Source organism: Mizuhopecten yessoensis, unplaced genomic scaffold (genome assembly GCF_002113885.1).
Source record: "Mizuhopecten yessoensis strain PY_sf001 unplaced genomic scaffold, ASM211388v2 scaffold10917, whole genome shotgun sequence".
Lineage (NCBI taxonomy): Eukaryota > Metazoa > Mollusca > Bivalvia > Pectinida > Pectinidae > Mizuhopecten > Mizuhopecten yessoensis.
In genome coordinates, this window is record NW_018408786.1 from 1,343,447 (window position 1) to 1,364,899 (window position 21,453).

At 34.9% G+C, this 21,453-nt stretch overlaps 2 protein-coding genes across 8 annotated transcripts in view; one reads left to right on the forward strand and one right to left on the reverse strand.

Moving 5' to 3' along the window:
• The first annotated feature begins 143 nt into the window (after positions 1-143).
• LOC110463580 (ubiquitin carboxyl-terminal hydrolase 1-like) lies at positions 144-13,687 on the forward strand. The gene is made up of 10 exons (XM_021518295.1): positions 144-223; positions 1,691-1,886; positions 2,219-2,334; positions 4,901-5,040; positions 5,336-5,398; positions 6,570-6,673; positions 7,200-8,791; positions 9,287-9,473; positions 10,312-10,416; positions 10,967-13,687. The coding sequence occupies exons 2-10, from the start codon at positions 1,747-1,749 to the stop codon at positions 11,349-11,351; spliced, it is 2,832 nt and encodes a 943-aa protein (XP_021373970.1). The 5' UTR covers positions 144-223; positions 1,691-1,746; the 3' UTR covers positions 11,352-13,687.
• Positions 13,688-20,708: 7,021 nt separating this feature from the next.
• Positions 20,709-21,453, reverse strand: part of LOC110463586 (PTB domain-containing engulfment adapter protein 1-like) — a 45,854-nt gene continuing 45,109 nt past the window's right edge. For all 7 annotated transcript variants that reach the window (XM_021518310.1, XM_021518306.1, XM_021518307.1 and 4 more), the window contains one exon: positions 20,709-21,178. In XM_021518310.1, the coding sequence (XP_021373985.1) occupies positions 21,101-21,178 (78 nt within the window). In that variant the 3' untranslated portion in view covers positions 20,709-21,100. The remainder of the gene's footprint in view (positions 21,179-21,453) is intronic.

Sequence of the window (21,453 nt, forward strand, 5' to 3'; positions counted from 1 at the left end):
ATAGTACAAAATGATTTTTTTTTCAAATGCCAGTCAATCTAGTAAGACAGTGAATTTCCAAGAGATTGCTTAATTAGAAGGGCACGCTTATATATCTTTTTTTTCTGAATTTACGAAACTAATCAACAACATGCAAGCTTTGCTGATTTCCCCGGGTGGTTTGGATTGCCGTCCACTTCCTCAAGATATTTTTTGGAGATCAATACTAAAAAATATAGAATAAGTATGTTAACGGTCTTAAATACTCAAAACAAACACATGTTGTATAATTCAGCCATTAAGATAGGCGAATCGTTTATTACGATACGATTTCTCATGATGGGAAGTTATCCGAAATTTGGCCTACTTTGCGCGCGAAATTAGCTGCTCATAAATAATTGCATCGTTGTCATTTACTTTGCCATCCAAATTGTTTACAACTTAAGACTGAATATAGTAGCGAAAAGATTATGTAGTAATCATTTATGATTCTGTTAACTGTTGTAACGCTACCCATGTCTATATGACCATATATATATATATATATATCTGGCCTTTGTAGCAGATGTTGCTCACATATTTGTCTAAAAGATTTTGACACCAAGTACAAATTTGTTGAAATATAAACAAATGATGCATGTAACGGGTCCAAGGTGCGCAACTTGAATCCTCTAGATGAATGCATTTTTAAGATCATGGTTATTTGTCACGGTTTGACTGAATAGAATTATACTTACTACATGTGCAAGTACATTTAAAGCTCAGGAATGATGTAAAATTAAAGGACCGACATATAGACACAAATTATATTTGTTTTCACCTCCTGGTTACCACACATTGGCCTAGACTCTTGATTCTTGTATTAGAATTGCTATCCATTTCTTTCCAGTATAGCACAGCTGATAATGAGCCCCATTCCAAATTAAAATTATTTCATATTTATGTCTCATTCCCAAAACTTACAGTTTACTCTTGAAAATTTCCTTCCCATTCGGTATATTTTCTTCCCAAAATGAGACAAAAAGGCCCCATTCCAAATTCATGGGGAAAAAAGAAACAAACTCATTGCAATGGTCTGACTGATTAATATTTTTGAAAGATGCATATGATGGTTGAAAACTTCTAAAGTTTTGAAAATTCATATGAATTGATTGAATCTGAACGATGTGCTACATGTGTATCACCGATTCAGTTATGATTTGAATTTGATCATCATCAAATTCCCAAAATACTAATTGATAGGACAATGAAATATGGTTCAAGTACTGGAGCTACAAAAAATCCTGGTGTTCTCTCTTCAATTGATTTGCCATCTGGTCTTATTAAATAAAAGTGGTGTTGCCATATATTTATTTATAGACGGACAGGTTTTTTTTATACAAATACACAGAAGGCCATATAAACAGTATCAGTCCTACCTTTGATCCTGTTAAATTTTGCATTTTGTGTACGGTACATGTATATACGTTGTATATATAATATGCCAAATTTGCATCGTACATTTGTATAATGGAAATTGGTGCAAAGCCTGAGACTGAATGGCGCATGCAGGAACTGTTGAATCCAGATTTTTATGATAACAGATATCGCTGAAGGTATGTTAACATTTCTGACGGTCACTCTACCAATTGAGCTACCTGGTCGCTGATGATCAACCATGTCTAGTTCTGCTACACTCATTACACTTTTTACTTTGAAAATTATATTTCAGATATGTGATGACAGATTTTGCAGAAAGTTGTTCCAGTCCATAGTTTTCTGTACAAGATGGTGATTGCAGATGCTGAGTCTCCAGGGCCACTCAGGAAACGTCCCCGATTGTCACTGAGGTTTCCAAAAGCAGTAACCTCACAGAAGGATAGATTGTCTGGTCCTGGTAAAAAGGATGAAAGCCAAAAAGAAACAAGGTACAATATGATAATATTAGATTAAAATCTGAAACTCATTTCATTTCATCCCTGTGAGTTTTGTAAACTGCTATTAATAGAGTAAAAAAATGAAATGATGAAATTCAAAAATAAATGGAAGAAACACGAAAATTTCTAACTCTTTTCATTTCCTCACTGCATATGCATGTATATATGTATAACAGGTACATGTTATCTGAAAATAAATGAGAACTGTGCATGCTGTCTAAAATTAAACGGTGATTTTAGATTCTGATTTAAATATTAAAGAAAATATTTTTTAAACTATTATCCCTATATAAAACATATATAAAACATAACATATTTTGCAGAGAGCTTTCAGGAGAAACTGAAGAAGTTCAAGAATTGTCAATGAATGATGACATAGGCTATAACTCAGAAAAAGAAGAAAAGGTTGTTCCAGCAGTTAGCTCCCTTGAAAACTTGGGTAAGGCAATGCAAGCAGTGGCAAATTATGTTGTTTCGCAAGGTTTGTTATTTTACGAATGTCCATTCCAAATGTATGGAACACAACTGCTGTCTGTACTCAGCATGTTCTGTTTTTAGCTCACCTGGCCCGAAGGGCCAAGTGAGCTTATCCCATGGTGCAGCGTCCGTCGCCCGGCGTCCGTCAACTTTTTCCTTTAAAATGCTACTTGTCCTGAATGGCTCAGAGGATTTTGACCAAATTTGGTCAGGAGCATCATTGGCCAAAGGGTTCTCAGTTTTGTATAAACGGAGGGTATAACCCCCCTGGGGGCAGAGGGGCGGGGCCAAATAGGGGGAAAATAGGTAAATCTTTAAAAATCTTCTTCTCAACCAATAGAAGGATTTTGACCAAATTTGTCCTAGAGCATCTTTGGACAAAGGAGACTCAAGTTTGTATAAACGGAGGGTGTGGCCTCTTTGGGGGCAGAGGGGCGGGGCCAAATAGGGGAAGTAGAGGATTTTTTCTCTCCTACTATACAAGTGAAGGGATTTAAACCAAATGCAGTCTGAAGCTTGGTCAGGAGCATCATTGGCCAAAGGGTTCTCAGTTTTGTATAAACGGACGGTATAGCCCCCCCTCGGGGCAGAGGGGCGGGGCTAAATAAGGGGAAAAAAGGTAAATCTTTAAAAATGTTCTTCTTCTCAACCAATTGAAGGATTTTGACCAAATTTGTCCTAGAGCATCTTTGGACAAAGAAGACTCAAGTTTGTATAAACGGAGGGTGTGGCCCCTCTGGGGGCGGAGGGGCGGGGCCCAATAGGGGAAATAGAGGATTTTTTTTCTCCTGCTATACAAGTGAAGGGATTTTAACCAAATGCAGTCTGAAGCATGATTAGGGACAAAAGAATCAATTTTGTATAAACTGAGGTGTGTGGGCCTCCTTCTAAGGGCAGATGGGTGGGGCCCATTAGGGGAAATAGAGGAAAACATCAAATATCCTTCTCCTTTTGTACCGATGAAGGGATTTTGACCAAATTTGGTCTGGAGCATCATTGGCCAAAGGGTTCTCAGTTTTGTATGAACGGAGGGTATGGTCCCCCTGGGGGCAGAGGGACGGGGCCAAATAGGGGAAAATAGGTAAATCTTTAAAAATCTTCTCCTCAACCAATTGAAGGATTTTGACCAAATTTGTCCTAGAGCATCTTTGGACAAAGGAGACTCAAGTTTGTATAAACGGAGGGTGTGGGCCTTCTGGCGGCATAGGAGCGGGGCCCAATAGGGGAAATAGAGGATTTTTTTTCTCCTACTATACAAGTGAAGGGATTTAAACCAAATGCAGTCTGAAGCATGCTTAGGGAGAAAAGAATCAATTTTGTTTAAACTGAGGTGTGTGGATTCCCCTTCTTTGGGGCAGATTAGTGGGGCCCATTAGGGGAAATAGAGGAAAACATTAAAGATCCTTCTCCTTCTGTACCGTTGAAGGGATTTTAACCTAACCAAACTTGTTTTAGAGAATCTTTGGGCAAAGGGAATTGAATATTTATAAATGGAAGATGCAACTTTGTTACTTGTACTCCTTTGATAAACCTGAATGGTACTCAGCAGGTTTTAAATTGAAAATAGAATACCAGGTGAGCTATTAAGGCCTCTGGGCCTCTTGTTCTTTAAAAAAATATCTCATTGAGGATTTCAAACATTGTTTCAATCACCAGCAACTTCAATGAAAGAAATCAATCATCTCTGATTTTTATGCCCCCGTCATAAAATGGGGGGTGCATATAGTGTTGCCCATGTCCGTCCTGTCCCATCCATGAGCGGGGGCATTTATGTCTTACAGACATTTTATAGTTTTTTTTCTTCAAATTTAGTACCGGGCATAAATGTTGATAGATTTGGACAGACATAACGTTTTCTGTTAGAATTTGCCTTACTTACAGACTTAAAAAGCTTTTATTAATCTTTAAAAATTAAACTAGTAAATTAATCTCTAGATATACAGACTCAAGAAAGTAACCTTTATTATTTTCACAAATTAATAAATGGTTGTTGCAGAACAGGTTACTCATATTTTGTAGAAAGTATATTTCAGCTCAGTGTTTTGATTTTAGTAGCAAATGCTATGATCTCAATGCTACTGTTCAAAGACAATGAGTTGCATGTTCAGTGTTATTATATTGGTTCATTTATAAGATTACAATTAAATCTTTGAAGGAAGATCTATTTTATTTTATTTCTCAAATGGATTTCATTTGTTCCATGTGCACACATCTTGTTAAATGTGACAGGTTTCAATTTTGAAACTGAATATCTTACAGAAAAAACCGGGTTACCTCCACAATACAATGGTATCTACGAAGTTCCTAGCTTTTCCAGCTCAATATTTAGTATGTTAAGTACTACCAAAACAGTTTTCCAAAATAAAATTAAAAAAAACTAGGGAGAGTGAAATGTGTGCAAAAAAGTACATTTGAACTAACGTATACAGGACTAGAGTAAGTATCATTTTGTATTTAAAATTGGAATGCCATGATGCAAAACAAAAGAAAGAAAAGTATATGATATTAATAATATATTTCCATTCCAGGCAACACCTGTTTCCTGAACAGTGTACTTCAAGTACTAAGATATACACCAGGCTTTCTCGATGGACTTGATGACTTGCACGGTGAGATCTTATTCGTGGAGAAATGGCAAAAACAGGACACAGCATCTAAAGAATTACACGTAAGTTGTACCAGTGTAATTGCTCATATTTCAATATTATGTTGGGTACAATATGGGACATTGTGGGTAGCACTTTTATCTTCTGACAATTTATGGTAGATGCTGTCTTGCTATTATGACATATATAGACCTTTTTGACTGTAAATACTTTGAAAGAGAACAGGAGTTAGAGCACAATAATTTCTTATTCTTAACATTGTAGGTAAAAAAAAGAGTACTATGTAAATTAAAAGAAATTCTAAAAACAAATAAGTGTCAGATGAGATGTATAGCGTGTTTGTATTTTATTTTACAGGAGGACCTGTCCTACGAGTTGTCTCAATCACAGACCTGTGATATGATGAAACACCTACACAAGGTATGGGACCCTCTCAAAGATTGGTGCCACATAACAAAAACTTATGGTCCCTTATCACAAAAAGGTTCTTTTTGGGGTCCGTTTCCATTTAGTATATATTGAAGTGGCTTCTGTGTGCTACTCATCCACAAGAACAACTTGTCTTCCAAATGCTTTGTTCTTCATCAACTTCCTCAACCACTTACATTATTTGATCTGAATGAATCACTGACCTAACATGTTATATTATGGATCATAAAATTCAATCAATCCTTTGACTACTGTTAAATTTAGAGATAAAGTGATTGGCTGTATTTATTTAATCAATTCCTTGACAATTCTAGATCATTGGCTGTATTGATTTAATCAATTCCTTGACAATTCTAGATATTGGCTGTATTGATTCAATCTTATCCTGTAAAGTTTAAGGGACTAGATTGTATCTATTTGACTTAAAAATTATTTACAATTGGTACTGTTTTTGTAAGTATTGACACTGACCAAGTACATTGGTTTGATATTTTCATAACAGTTAATAGCTATTTGACAACATCAACAGTACATATACTTGCATCATGAACATTTGTTGACACTGTTTTTGTGACATTTTAACAAAATGGTATTGGCAAACTTTCAGAATCCACTGTTTCTAAAAGTAATGGGACTCATATGCATCCACATTTTAAAAATGATATCCACAGACTTACCTGAAAAAAAATCCTACACAAATCACCATAGCATACCTATTGAGGAGATTACTTTTTGTCTAGTTTATGAGCTGATAATTATGCTATGATGGAGAATATACAGATTTGATAAAGTTTGGTTTAGCCAAAGGTGAAGCAAATATCCTTACTGCTTCTAGTTCTACCATGTAAGTAAGTAAGCACATTGTTGCATCAGGGTAGTACAGAAAGACTGTTTGGTGGGCAAACTTTGGGAGGTAATTACTAGAGTGTTTGTGAATTTTCATGAGTGGTTTTGTGGATTTTACTGATTTCAAAATAATGTGAATTGATTGTTGGGAGGGAAACTTATCAATATACCAGAACAATATACAAGGAAATAATTTACTTTTCTTTTTGGTGTTGAGAAATTGGATACATCATACCTGAAACTTAATCTTTATTCCTTGATCCTTATTAAATTATTCATGTGTGAATGTGTATGTTATTATCGTTGTGATCCACAGCTGTACAAGTTTATGGATAGGAGAGAGGTGAGACACTCTGAAGTGGCTAGCTCAGATGTGATGTCGATGGCACTGAAACCGGACAAAATTCTGAACACCCTAAGGTGAGCTGATCTACTGAGGGGGCACTAAATATATAAATATACATGTTTATAAAGTAATAAAAGAACCTTGTAATGTCGATGGATGAAGTGAAAACAAGTTTGAAAATTGCTCTCCTCTAGGTGCTTTCACCCTTTTCAGGAATCTACATTGGGTCTCACTTTTTATTAGCGTAAGGGACTTGCAAAAACAACATGGAGGATTTTCTAATATATCACTTTACAATAATTATTGATTAATCACCAGACAGTTAGTTAATGGAAAACGACAGTCGATCATAAAATTTCCCAACACTAGGCTTTTCCAATATCGGTTTATAGAAGGGCTGGTCATAACTCTGAAATGTTGATGGTTCCCTAATTTATTGGTTTAAAAATAAAATGGATTTTAAATTTGAACAATCTGCTGTATCTTCTCTGACTTATGTAAACATGTAATACTTGAACATTGTAGAATCTGATAACCTATGTTGTTTGTTAGAACTTAAGATGTTGAAGTAAAATCGGATTCCGTTATGTATATTTTCAGAGAGCTGAACCCGATGTTTGAAGGGAATCTCCAGCATGATGCCCAGGAACTCCTTCGCTGTATGCTGTGTTACTTACAGGATGCTTTTAAAGAAATAAAGAAGATCAAGAGTCGCCTTCCTCCCAGTGCTTTGCCCCAGTCTAAGGGTCCCCTCAATCCCATTATGCAGAAGTTTCTGTCAAATGGCAAGTCTGAAAGAAACGATTTAAAGCAAGATGTGCCAAATCACGTATCTATAAAGAAAGAGGTTCAGCTTCCCGCTGTAGAAGTTGCAAAATCTTTTCCAAAAACAGACTTCTTGGACGAGATAGAGAAAAGTGAATCTGCAAAAACAGCGTCATCTGAGGAAACGATGGATGTTGCGGAAGCCGACATACCTGATTTTACTGTGAAAGTCGGTGTTAACAAGGACCAGGACGCGGACCTGGACACTGACAGTAAACAAGGGGTGGTTAAAGGAAACATTTCTGCTGTGCCAAAAAGGTTAAGATCAAAGCGAACACAACCACCATCTTCTGTGAAGAAAACTCGGGAGAAAATGTCAGAAAAGTTAGACGAGACCGATGGAGACCCTTTATTGAGGAGACGGAAAGGAGGTAGGAAGTCAACGGAGAAGGATGCAGCTGATGATAAAAGTCAGATTAAAACAGAAAAAGACGCTACCTCAAATAGTTCAGCCAGATGTAAGAGCAAAGGGTTGACAAACGGCAGTGCCAATGGGGAGGTGAAATGTGAGGAGGATCAGCCCGACTCCTGTGGTACAAAGTGCTCATCACAACCCAGTATTTTAAGTATGCTTACAGGGGAGAAACCTTGTAAGCGTTTGGGGATGAGGGGAGCATCGATGAAGAACAACCAGAACAACAGCTCTTGTAATGGGCCTGTAGGTGACAACCGTTTGGAGAAAACCTCACCAGATATACACCTGTCAAAGGAGTCTTTGGCCAAGTCCAAAAAGAGGAAAGTTTTGACGGCATTTGGTGAAAGAACTCAACCTGTCGATGCTTCAAATGTGACAAGTTCAATAAATAATTCAAATTCACCGCCTTCCAAAGAAAGAACAAAAAGTCAGAAAGAGCAAGTTAACAAAGTTGACATCAAACAAGAGGTGTCCGAAAAAGACAGCTCTCATTTATCGTCAGAATTTCAGAAAATGAAGTGCGAAAATGTCGCCAATTCTCCTGATAAACATAAACGCCAACCTTTGCTGAAGCTAGAGAAATGTGATCACGTTTGTGACAGTCCAAAAAAATCAGTGAATGCAGAATATGCCGAACAAACTTTGTCTCCAATGAAAATGTCCAACTCCTCTAAAAGTACTGTCATGGTTGGGAATGCAAAACACAAACTAGATTTTTCACATGACAAATCAAGATGTGTAACTACTCCTCCAGGGAAGTTGTGTGTAAAGCCCCCTCTAAGTAAAGTGGATTTCGTTGAAAATCTATTCATGGGAAAAATGATGTTGAGGACTAAGTGTCTAGAGTGTGAATTTTCAAGAGAACGCATTGAGGAATTTCATGATATTTCAGTTCCTTTAAAGAAGGAAAAAGGTGATAATGATGATGATGAGGATGAAGATATGGATTCAGGTAATTTTATTACATCCAAATTCTTTTTACAAGGTCTTAAAACTTGAGCTGCGTTTGTTATAAATAAATGTGGCCCGTTTAATTATTGTAAGGCAAATGTATCTGCAGACTTTTTATGTGAACATTCATTATGGTAGCTAGCTCGTAATATAATGGAACGTCTGTTATTCCTACAGAACATAGCTTGATATAACAAAACATGTGTTAATATCATCAAAAAGTCGTAATGATTAAGAGTAAATCGAGTAGAATAAGAGAAATATATGCCCTAGTGAAGGATCCCCTCAAATTTCTAAACTTTTGGGGTGGAGGGGAACCACTTATTGTAGTTTTATATGTGCTAATGTAATTGTTGACATTTCATAAAATGGGCCCTCCCTGAAACATGTTTATAGGCAATTGAGGTCACAAAAGAAGTGCCATCCTCCCCTTATTATATTTCTGGAATTAAATTGACAGTCATTTTCACTCCGATGTGTTTTATATCCTGAACAGATGAAGAAGACAACTCGTGTCTGAAGAAGATGATGGATGCTTTTGCGGAGGTGGAGCGACTGCGAGATGAAAACAAGTATTACTGCGACAACTGTATCCGTCACGTAGAGGCTGAGCGGTCCCTTCACTATGAAGTACTACCGGATGTTCTGTCCCTTCACCTCAAGCGCTTCTCCGCTTCATCTGGGTAATTGTGAACGTGAAGTTTGTGTCATTACAAAAGAGTTGTGAAAAAAGTTTTATTTCGAAAATCATAGATATGGGGTGTACAATTAATATTAATTTCATACTTAAAATAATAGCCCACAGGCAGATTTTGAAAACTTCTACTTAACTTGTGCAACCTATATTTTCAAAGCAAGTATTGAAATTTTTCACTAGCCACAGGCAATAGGCTAAATGAAATTGTACACCTCTGGGTATTAGGTATTAGTTAATTATAATGTACCATGGTATACTGTTATAAGTCCCATACGTTCTACTGCCTAAAGATGAGTGATACATGACCATACATATCATCAAAAAATATCTCTTTGTTTTATTTTTAAAAACATTGACATGTGTGTACTTTGAGCTACTAGTATATAAAATATGTAATATCATATGTCAAATGTTTAAATATGTAAAACAGGAGTGACCAAATGTGAAATTGTTTTTAAAAATTAATTGACAATTGGCTTGTAGTCAAGAATAGTTTATTATTTTTTCAACAATTCAAATCCTGACTTTTTGCAGAGCATTGTATCAGCATGATTTACAGGGCAAAAAGAACATATATATGACCAGAAATTACAGAGTTATTAACAGTGTTGATGCAATATACTACAGACATGGGTAGATAATATTTTCATACTGTATTTCTTTAGATATGTACTTATTTTTGTGTATGGGTATTCTATGACTTTGTTAGAGTCCATTAAAATATGAACTGGCCAAACAAATATTTAAATATGCAAAATTGAAATGTATTCTATTAATTGACAGAAAGTTTACCTGTATTTAACTGCTGATTGTAACTTTTTCAGACTGTATGGCTATGTGTCTAAGATTAACGACCATGTCACCATCCCGCTGTCTCTGCCATGTCTGCGGTACAAGTGTCCCAGCCCGTGCAGCCGTCCTGATCATAGGTATAACAGCAGTACTTCTGATGGTAGTAACCAGCAACAGAAATGTTTCAACGCTCCTACTGCCCAGATTTGTCTGTTGTTTCACACAATTTATCTTAAATGATTTCAATGTCAACACTGAACTAGCAGCACTATTCTGTAAATCTCATATGCACTTGTTGATAAGTTATTTAATGCAAATAGTTTTGTGGGAAGACAAAACTGAAATAATTGTTCTGAAACAATAGATATGTGATGTTGTTTGATTTATTTGAGAATTACATTTTATTGCATTTTGATAGACATTAGACAAGCAACTTTCATATGCCATCCATGTGCTTCTGTTAGAGGCAGCCATAGTAGTCTTGAATTGAGTAAGATTCTTGAACTATTCCCTACCTGAGGATATGACAAATTATTCAACCTCCTACAACATTTTCTGGTAATGTTGCTTTTACAGCACTTCATGGTTCAAAACACCACACATGTTCAAAAGTTATCTGGAGCACTGATATCCCTATCTGATTACTGGACACAGCCATTTTACAACAACATTATGTTATGTTTTCAGGTATATGCTGTATGGACTGGTCACTCATGCTGGAGTTACAATGACCTCTGGTCACTACCTCTCATATGTCCGTGTCCTTGGCAATGGTCAACCTAAACTTGGTGCAAGTGACTCTCCATCTTCCTGTAAAGATAACAACCTGTCCAGTAGAAGTGGTTTCTTCCGGAGTGCTCTCGGAGAGAACAAGCGATCTGGACTGGGAACCAAGTATCCGAGTGTGCCAAAACAGATGTACGAAGAACAGTGGCTAGAATGTGATGATGAAACCATCCGCATGTACAGCAAACAGGAGTTCTGTAACCTTCTGAAGGGAGAGGGAGGGTCTTTGTTAGGAACGCCTTATGTACTGTTCTACCACAGGGTAATCCCTGGTGTGCACTGGTGACCTTGTGAAAGGGTCAGAGGTCACTTCTAGGGACCCATTACATGTTAGTTCTACCACAGGGTGATACCTGGTGTGCACTGGTGACCTTGTGAAAGGGTCAGAGGTCACTTCTAGGGACCCATCACATGTTAGTTCTATCACAGGGTAATCCCTGGTGTGCACTGGTGACCTTGTGAAAGGGTCAGAGGTCACTTCTAGAGACCCATTACATGTTAGTTCTATCACAGGATAATCCCTGATGTCTACTGGTGACCTTATGAAGGGATCTATTTTGGATGGAATATATATCTCTTACCAAAAGGTGTAGGTGTGTCTGCTGAGGTGCAGTTTTGTAAGACATTCGGTGTCAGAGGATTTCATGGTCATGCACAATATGAATATATATATTTATACCAAACCTGAAAAAAGATATTTTTAAAAATCAGAACATTTGTTTCCTGGCATTAGTGTGGCCACCTGTGAAGACTATATAGACAGCTCTATAATTATCTAAAAGGCTTGATAAGCATGTTAGTCAACCAACTGATAACAGTCAGCTGACGTATAGTACACCATGAAAATAGGTACAGCAAGGTCATTGCGTAGATATTACTTACCGAAATACAGCATTCTCTTTGTTCCTTGCAGAATAGATAGAAATGATTAAATATACAGCTTTTTGTTTGCTGTATATCCATATTTGTGTCAGCACGGGTCTGCTTTTTAGTTTATAGAGTACTGATTTTATTTATTTGACATTTTACTTTAGACGATAGATTTTAAAATGTCAAGTAACTACATGTATGTAGCATTAAAGGTTTAATTTATTTGTACTGTATGATAAAACTACTGTCAGAATTATTTATCTTAAAGACTTTGACTCAAGTGTGAAATATTTATTGGGTTTGATATGATTTGATACCTATGTATTTTACTAATCTTTGAGGCATTTGGTATTTCTGTGTGTGTATATACGTACCAAGTACTGTGTAGAGCTCAATCCGGTGTTTTTTTAAAGGTGGGTCTTCACATTGATATTTGTAAAATAGTTTTTCTGTCAATATTTAACCTCATTCATTTATATGAAGTGGGTCAATGAGCATTAAAGTAAGTATATGAATCTTGAGTTTCTGGGGAGACCCCCCCTAGGTAAGTGCAGACCCCCCTGGAATGCTCAATGCCGGATCCCTCCCTATCGGTGTTGTGACCAGGTAGCTAGTCTATGCCTGATAAAAGGTTATGTAAATATGACAGGAATTTCCTGTAGATGTCCATAAATCTCAGGAATGTTCAACATCAGATTGAATGGTAATGTAATACATATGTATAATGTGCATGTTGAAATTTTACTTGTGTACATTTTTTGAAAAAAATCTTGCATCAAAGGTGCCCATTATTGTATATTTTATCATAATCGTGAATGATTATGCTATGTATTGATATATACATTTTGTGTTAGGTTAAATTCATTTCTGTTTGCAGTAAACATTAAGACACTGTGAATGTGAATTGTAGATGAGCTATGTATTTAGACTACAATGAGGTAAAAGGGTCATTTTAGTTTAAGTGTAACTAGAACAGAAAGCGGGAATCATTAAGGATAAATTCAGAACCAAGTTCATGTTGAAAAATGTCCAAATTATACATTCTGATTGAAATTGAATGTAAGCTTCAGTTTGATTATTGATGTGTACACTCAGAGGTAAGAATATTTATGAAATGTGTATTTCAAATTATGTGTATGCAGTATTTTCACAAAGATTTGAAACAGGTGGCTGACTTGAAAAGAATATCTTGTTGAATGTTAACATGCTATTATGAAAAGTTCTTTTTATACAACCAATAAGAGTTTCTATGTGACGTAACGATAACTAGTACGGAATGTACACCGTCACCTTCATCAGACAAATGATCGGTGAAGCGTATGCACACAAAGGTGTAAAATCGATTCGGCTACGCTGTAAGCATATGTACAAGAGTTGTTATATATGAACAGAAATGCCTCAATTCAACTATGCTTTGTTTAGTACTTAATCATATGCTATAATGTTGACGTATTATTCAAAGTAATAGCCGGTTCAAAGTTGATGAATAGCACTAAGCAGGCTAGATTTGCCGGCAACTGGCTTTCAATGAGAACACTGGTGTGTACACTAGGTGTCATAATAACTGTTACTCAAACGCACAAACCTACCAAGGATAGTACTGTGGTGAGTCTATCATAATATCTGTATGTATCGAGGTAATGAAAGACATATTATACTTCATTTTAGACAAAATGTTGGAAATCTTATGTTGAAGATGATTTTTAAAATGTAAACAAATATACATCATGAAATAAATATATCTTTACAAAACAGTATGCTTTTTGAGATTTCATTTATCTTCAACCCTAATTTGTAAAAGTTGTCAGAACTGCATCAGATTTGTTCCAGGCAATACCAATATAAAATCCATCTTGATCAAGGTTCAATCAATTTCTAGATGAAAAAGTCAATCTTGACTGATGTACTTTACTGCTTACTTATATACAGGTTTGTAGACAGAAATCTATACCTGACTGTGTGGTCATTAACTAGGCTTTACTGAGAGGCCTAATCCTGTATCATGAATTTTTTGAATCTCACAAAACTGCTATAATAACTGCAGAATACTGATTAACAACCAATGCTGTACCATCCTATGTATCCTGTAGATGTCGGAAAGTACTGGACAGACTTTTTATCGAACTTTGTATACAGATTCCACGATGGTCCCATATTCTGCAATCAGAGTTTTGTTTGAAGACCCATCTCAAATTTCAGGGTCAAAGATATTCATCCAATGGGTCCTTGTTGTGCAACATCACCATATTTTTTGGGATAGGAAAATCAATTTGGCCACTGGGCAGTCACCTTGGATTTCAGGATCAAATATTGTTACTGTTGTCATTGTATATCAGAAAGTATGGTACTGAAATCTTTTAGTCTGCACTGGTTCCCCTTCCAGATTATAGATTCTAATTATGCGAAATAACTTTGGTGCTTGTCAATAACTTACATAGACTCTCAACACTAATAAGTGCATAAGATGAAGCAGCAATGGGTCTTTTGTTGAAAATACCATGTGTGCCTTGTTATATTTAGGTCAAGATACTACGTGAAAGGTCAAGGTCTTAAAGATCAAATTACATATTTTTAATGTGAAAAATTACATAATATAACGAAGTAATATTGTTGGGACCGATGTCAAATGTCTCATTCATCTAATAATAAGGTCATTTGAAGGTCAAATTTAAATCATCTTCATAATGGTAAACATTCCATATGAACGTGAAGTAATGTTGTTAAGGTTGACTTTGTTGTAATGCCAATTACAAACCTTGGCCGAGTCCTCTCAGTAAAGCCTTGCCAAGGTCAGCCTCAGTGGCGAAGATCACAAACGCCTCTTAATAGTAAACAAACTGTAATATCATTAGGAAGTAATATTGTTCAGATTGGTCTATGGTAAAGGTAGCTTGGGTGAAGGTCAAGGTCATAAAGTTCAGTTAATATGGGGCCTGTTCGTTTATGCAGAACAACTGGTTTGACCGTTTATAAATGTAACAATTTCGGGTATAAATCCTGATGGACCTGCAAATGTTTATGCAGGCCTTGCAAGGCTTTGTCAAGGCTCGCCTGAAAGCAGCATCAGATTTCTAGGTCCGACCTTGTTTAATTAACGAACAACTGTGGTCCTACCGGTTTGGCCATTTAAACGGAAACAGCCATGGAGACAGAAAACATTGCTTTCAGTGTAAGCCATATTGTAGGGACTGACCCCATGCATTCACTGATGCTTGTAAAGTGTGAAAGTCTCCGAGATCAAATTTAACCTTGTTTTCTAGTAAAAAGTTTGATCATAATGAAATTTAATCGTGAAGTTTCAGGATAACACAGGCAATTCATCCTTCTCTAGTATATCTGTGTGACCTTTTATGGTGGGGCCCAAAAGATCCCTCTGGGAACTCTTGTTTTATGATGGTCAAGCAAGTTTGTGACCTTTTATGGTGTTGCCCCAAAGATCCCTATGGAAACTTGTTTTATGATGGTCAAGCAAGTTTGTGACCTTTTATGGTGTCACCCCAAAGATCCCTCTGGGAACTCTTGTTTTATGATGGTCAAGCAAGTTTGTGACCTTTTATGGTGGGGCCCAAAAGATCCCTCTGGGAACTCTTGTTTTATGATGGTCAAGCAAATTTTCACTGCAGCATCAAAACGATTTCTAGATGTAACAGACAAGAAACAAACATGTGACCTGTTGAAGTTATATATTTATGTGCTTCACAATCAACCAAATGTTTCTAAAATGATAACGAGATGTAACAACAATCACAAATGACACATTCAGTATTTGAGTACAGAACTAGGCGAGAGTAGTAACTACAGATTTATCTAACTTAAGGATGTTACATGCTACCATTCTGACTATTGTATCTCCGTTCTAAAAGAGTTCAGCCACTAAGAAACCTGTAAAACATCTTGCATCAAATAAAATTATTTTTACTACTGGACATTATTAAAAGCTACTCACAGTACTGAATTATCATATATGAGGAAAGGGAGATAACTTGGTCACAAATCACAGAATGGTAGCATATTTCCTTCATACAAAAAAATGCAAATTGTGCATTTAGTACAATATCTTCTGAGAATACAATGACTAAAAATCAGTTTAAAAACTACTTGCACACTCAATTTGTGTTTTGTAGTTATATAATTATTTTTTTACTTGCTCTAAGATTATTATGATAAAATTTGTATGTATGAGTTCAATTGTTAAACACAAATTGACATTTATTTACAGCCACCACAGAAATTAAATCAATTTCCTTATAATTAAGATAATGTGACCATGTATTGTTAAAAGGTAGAATAGGATAGAGATCAAGCTTAAGCATATTATTAAATAATAAAACACAGGTTAATGTTACGTAAAAGGAGTTTATATTTGAAATAAAAAGAAGACTTTTCAATATATGTCTCAAGCATATATGTCTGGATGAAATTAATGAAAGCGAAGGACAATTAATATATTAAAATATATAATGATAAACGATAAAGCTTTGCAAGTTAAAAGGTTGAATGGTAAAATAGACTCGAACATTGGTCCTCGTAAAACAACTATATACATATTTATAATTAGTTCGTGTGTATGCATGATTATGTGCTCCGATACAGGAACAAATAGTATTTTGTATTTTACATGTAAATGAATATATTGCTTTAAAAATATCAATGGTAAAATACAAATGTAAATATATATATATATATGTACACAACCACTTGCAGGTCCATGTATCAACTTTCTACAAATGTTTGACATGCTTATAGTTATTGCAGACAGAATTTACTCTAATTTTACCACGCTCAAAGAGTTTTCATGATTTTCACACATATTTTTTTCATAATTCAATCATTGAAAGGTACTTCAATATGAAGCAAGATTAATATATGTCCCTACTTTCTGCATTAGAGGAAAAAATCAATATCATTGCCTAATATCGCATGGAAAAATATCAGTATAGATTTTGACTTGGATTGTATGTAAAGGACTAAAATACATGTTTTACAAAAAAAAAATTCATCACAATCAATTTGTCAGTCATAAATCAATTGCGGATATATTCCATCAATATACCAAAAAATGCATTAAAATATTAGGATGCCCTTTTAAATGTCAATTTGAGTGAAACATTTACAGAAGATTCATATAAAAGTGACCATTCTTTACCCTATATTACCACTGATAACTACACACATACCATTCTCCTTTAATTTATTTAAGACCAGGTTCTAACCTATATTTCCTGATTACGGTGCTACACCGACCGTTTTTCTCGCTACATTTATTCCAAATATTTTTTCAAAGATTCAACAGGTGGTTTACAACGTAAAAGACAAAACTTATTGTCGTCTTTCAGGCCGTCAATGGACAACTTAAAATATTTTTGAAATTGACCAACTACAGAAACGAGTTGACTTGAAGCTGTTAAACATATACATGTATATACATACACTAAACTTAAGTGTGCAGCACCTATATTTGAGCTTTACATAGACGTCAATTACGTGTACGTGTATACTGTACAAATCAACAACAGTAAACAAAGCCTAGTCTGAAGCATGTACAATGAAGTCTTGAAACAAGAGTTTGAAAATTCAAAATTCAAAATAAGCAAATTTTCATATACAGCATTAACTTTGTTATTTCTTTTGCATTTCCTGTCCTTAGATGCAGAAAGTTGCTGTTCTGGGAAGATTTGTTATCTAAAATGAAATTGTCCGGACTAGCATTAATTAATTTGTATGTCGACTGCCTTAATTGTTAATACATGTACGTGTGTAGCCATTAAAAAAAAAAAAAAAAAAAAATTGTGTAAAAAAGTTATATACGGATCCTTATAATTGTAGATCTAGAAATTTATAGCATCCAAAATATCAAATTGCATGCCAGCAGAGCTTAATCGAAGTTGTCCACAAACCCTGATGTTCATTTTTTATGAAGTAATTATAGCTACGAAATGATTTACATGCCAAAATATAAATGTCGCTACACTAGTAGTTCTTTACATCCATCGCTTTCAAACATGTCTGTGACTAGTATATTGCTTCAACATCACAAAGTGTTCACTAAATGTAAATGATAAGATTGAATGATTTGACCACGTAAACGAATTGAAATATCATAATAAAAATAATTTATATTGCTGTCTCGACAAACTCTACGACCTACACAATTAAAAGACAAGACCTAAAATAACAGCCCACACATTTTCATGTACAGTACTTTTTTTTTTATCACATTCTGCATATTTTCCCTCAAACAAAAGCATTATAATTAGCAGGAACACAATAAAAAAAATGATTTATTTATTTAAAATTACTTATTATGAATCCCCAATAAGATTTTCTCTTCAGAACACTATACTAAAATGAACACCATCAATTCTTGATGGTATCAACCTCCCCTTTCCCACATGAAAAAATGTGGCACTTTCATTGTTTAAAAAAAATCCATTAATATACCAACAAGTAAAAAGGAGAATAAGTTTAAGAGATTCAGGATTTTGAGAAAATCCTTTACTTTTTACCACCTTTCTGCCACTAAAACAATGAATTATGCATGATCTATTAACCAAGGGAATACTTAGAGATTAACGAAAATGTCTTGTTTCGAACCAAAATTTTATGATAGAATTACAAAAGTGATTTATTTTTGTATAAAATTAACTATTATGCATTACAGAGAAATTTTATTAAAGTGGAATCTCATTCAATTAATTACACACTGAATTTTTAACCATCTAAAACCAATTAAATCATTGTCTTTTCAGTCTCAAGTTTTTTCGAAACTTTTCTGAAAGTCAGATGGACTCAACACCTACACTTGCTTGACATGGTTACCAAATCCAACTTGAGCTTTTAGTTAATATTTTCAAATTTTGTTTTCCCTTTAAAATATCAACCATATTGCATCTACAAACTAGCATGTATCTGATCATTTTAATCTTTAACATGAATCCTAGCAACTTCTGGTCAAAATTTTAATCTTAAAAATCATTGGCTGCATGAATAAGAAGGGTTATTTTTTTTCAAAAAAATTGTTAAAAAAAATAAAAAATAGTTGCACATCTTTTTTTCCAGTGTAAAGTCACTGGGGACCGTTGCAATCTCTAAAAGTGTCGCTTTATGGGAAACTTTCTCAGAAATATTACTACAATCACATGTGTCCAGTTTAATGAGGTCATACGGTGGATTAAATGTTTCACTATAACTTCAAACTCTGCACATATTTTCATCTGATCTACATATTTTTACATGATATACAATGTGCTGCGCACTGTTCAGGAAATAATCCTTTCGCTAAAATACCAGCCAGCTGGTTCGTTACATTAGAGTGCCAGGTATGTTGTAACAATTTAAAATATATATATATCAATGTTCTCATTCACAAATAACTGCCTACAGACCTGGTAAAAGATAGTTTGAATGAAAACAATTACTGCCAAATTGGATATCATGAAAACTCAAGAAGCACCTTTCAGTCACTAACTTTGTTTCACAAAAAAATGCAAAAAAAATAATTCAGCATTCACGCTGTTGAAGAATTTACAAATTACACAAGATGTAAACATCATCTGTCAGGCCAGTGATTTTTTTGGATATATTGGTGTACATCAAAGGTTTTCTTCTGTAAAAGTAATAATTTTGTACTATTATATTGCCACACAGCTATATATATATATTCAGCAATAAAGTTAAAGTCTCGAGTTTCTGAAGGTGTTGCATAATTTTTTTAACTGACAAAGAAAAAAGCCCCGTCTAAATGTATGAAGAAAACTTGCATCTGACCAAAAAAAAGTCACAATCTGAAATATATATATATCACAATGCTTGAAATATCTACGTTCAAGCCGTTAAATTTACATATGATCTACATATGCCTGCAAATGTATTCATAAAATATATATAGGCCATGATCAATATACATGTTCTATAATGATAAAAATGATTTTACTTAAAAATTGTGACAAACATTTTACTAAACTTAGCTTCAGAACCACAATGATTATAGTTGACTCAATGTAACAGTTTTATTTTATATATATATATAACCATGGCAACCTATGGCCAGTGTCCTTTCATTCTATATTTTAATAGATTCACAACAGCACTAGAGTTACCTCCCCTGATTTACTCTCTCTATATGACTTTGGTATCAAGGCAACATGGATTTATTTATTGTTGAGTCTCCGAGTAGGAATTTTGCTTTTTCAACTGTCTGTTATTTCCCCCTAGAATCACTATTGGACTGTCCGATCGATAAAAAATGTCATAATCGAAATAAAAGACAGCGCATTGTGAAAAACTTGCACACGAGCTGGAACATTTTGTGGGTTGTCTCAGGGGCAATTCTAATTGGATGTAAACTTGAAGATGAAGTACCAACCAATGATCAGGTTATGAAGATCTATCATTGCATTCATCATAAATTACATGCATTCAAACTCCTATGTAGAAACAATAGTCGATACAGTCGAGCCTTGTTTTAAATCCAGCTCATCTCCGATATCTTGTTCTCCCACGACTCCCCAGCCAGGGAACAGTAATCCAGTAACTACTTCACACAAATTCACAAACACAGCAGGGTTGAGACGGGGGGATTCCCCTATTCATAACAATGGCATGTATGACGTCACTTCAACAATACAATGACGTCACCTCAACAATCCATCAATGTCACGTCAACCCTAAATTTAGCCTGTGATTTTTACATTACATTTTTTAAATGATACACAATGGGATAAAGAGGGTAAGAAAAAAAGAATAATTCACCCCCTTGTGGAATACTCGGCAAAGCAACTTAAGAATCTTTCCCCTCAGGTTGAGATTCCCCAATCTCACCCCCAAGGGGATGATAGATTCTATTAATCTATACCTAACATCAGGAATGGATTCTATAACTGTCAGTTATAAACTACCAATTCAATAATCCATATTAACTTGAGCGCGCGCCCAAGAAAGCCCTTCTGTTGGCCTCTCTATCACAGCAAAGTACCACAATTTCGTCTTTGATATTGTGAAGAGTATACAGTACAATTTTGTTCATCATCTGGGATGTCATAATTGATATTTCACGAAGACACATTTTTTTAACAAAGTTCAATCCAATAGAATTTCCAGGGGTAAAGTTGTCACCTTTAGTAACACAATATGGCAATTCCTAGGTCGTTATCCATCTTAATAGATTTATTTCTGGCTAAGGGGGTCCAGATCTGCTAAGGAAAAATCTTCTGATCCAATTGACAATCCTTGGCTGAAACCTTCCTGTAAAATTGTATATAAAAAAAAATATATATAACAGGCTTTAATATTTTCCTACATTGGTACACATTTCTTTGTTTTATTAATTTTTATCTGGGATCAAATCAGCAAGATACTAAACACAAAAAGAAAAGTATATTTTGATATGAAATAATGGAGGAATTTGAATGGAAACCTGCTAGTAGTAATACCAATAGTATCTTTAACAAAAGCTGTAGAAGAACAGCATAGCTCGTCTATTAAAATTAGTTTTGTAATTGGGCCATTACACAGGATGT

Excerpts from the sequence above, each read along its gene's own strand:
- LOC110463580 (XM_021518295.1), top strand. The coding sequence starts at position 1,747 with ATGGTGATTGCAGATGCTGAGTCTCCAGGGCCACTCAGGAAACGTCCC. Across the intron at positions 5,041-5,335 it reads CAGCATCTAAAGAATTACAC|GAGGACCTGTCCTACGAGTT; the intron begins GTAAGTTGTACC and ends TTTATTTTACAG. Across the intron at positions 5,399-6,569 it reads TGATGAAACACCTACACAAG|CTGTACAAGTTTATGGATAG; the intron begins GTATGGGACCCT and ends TGTGATCCACAG.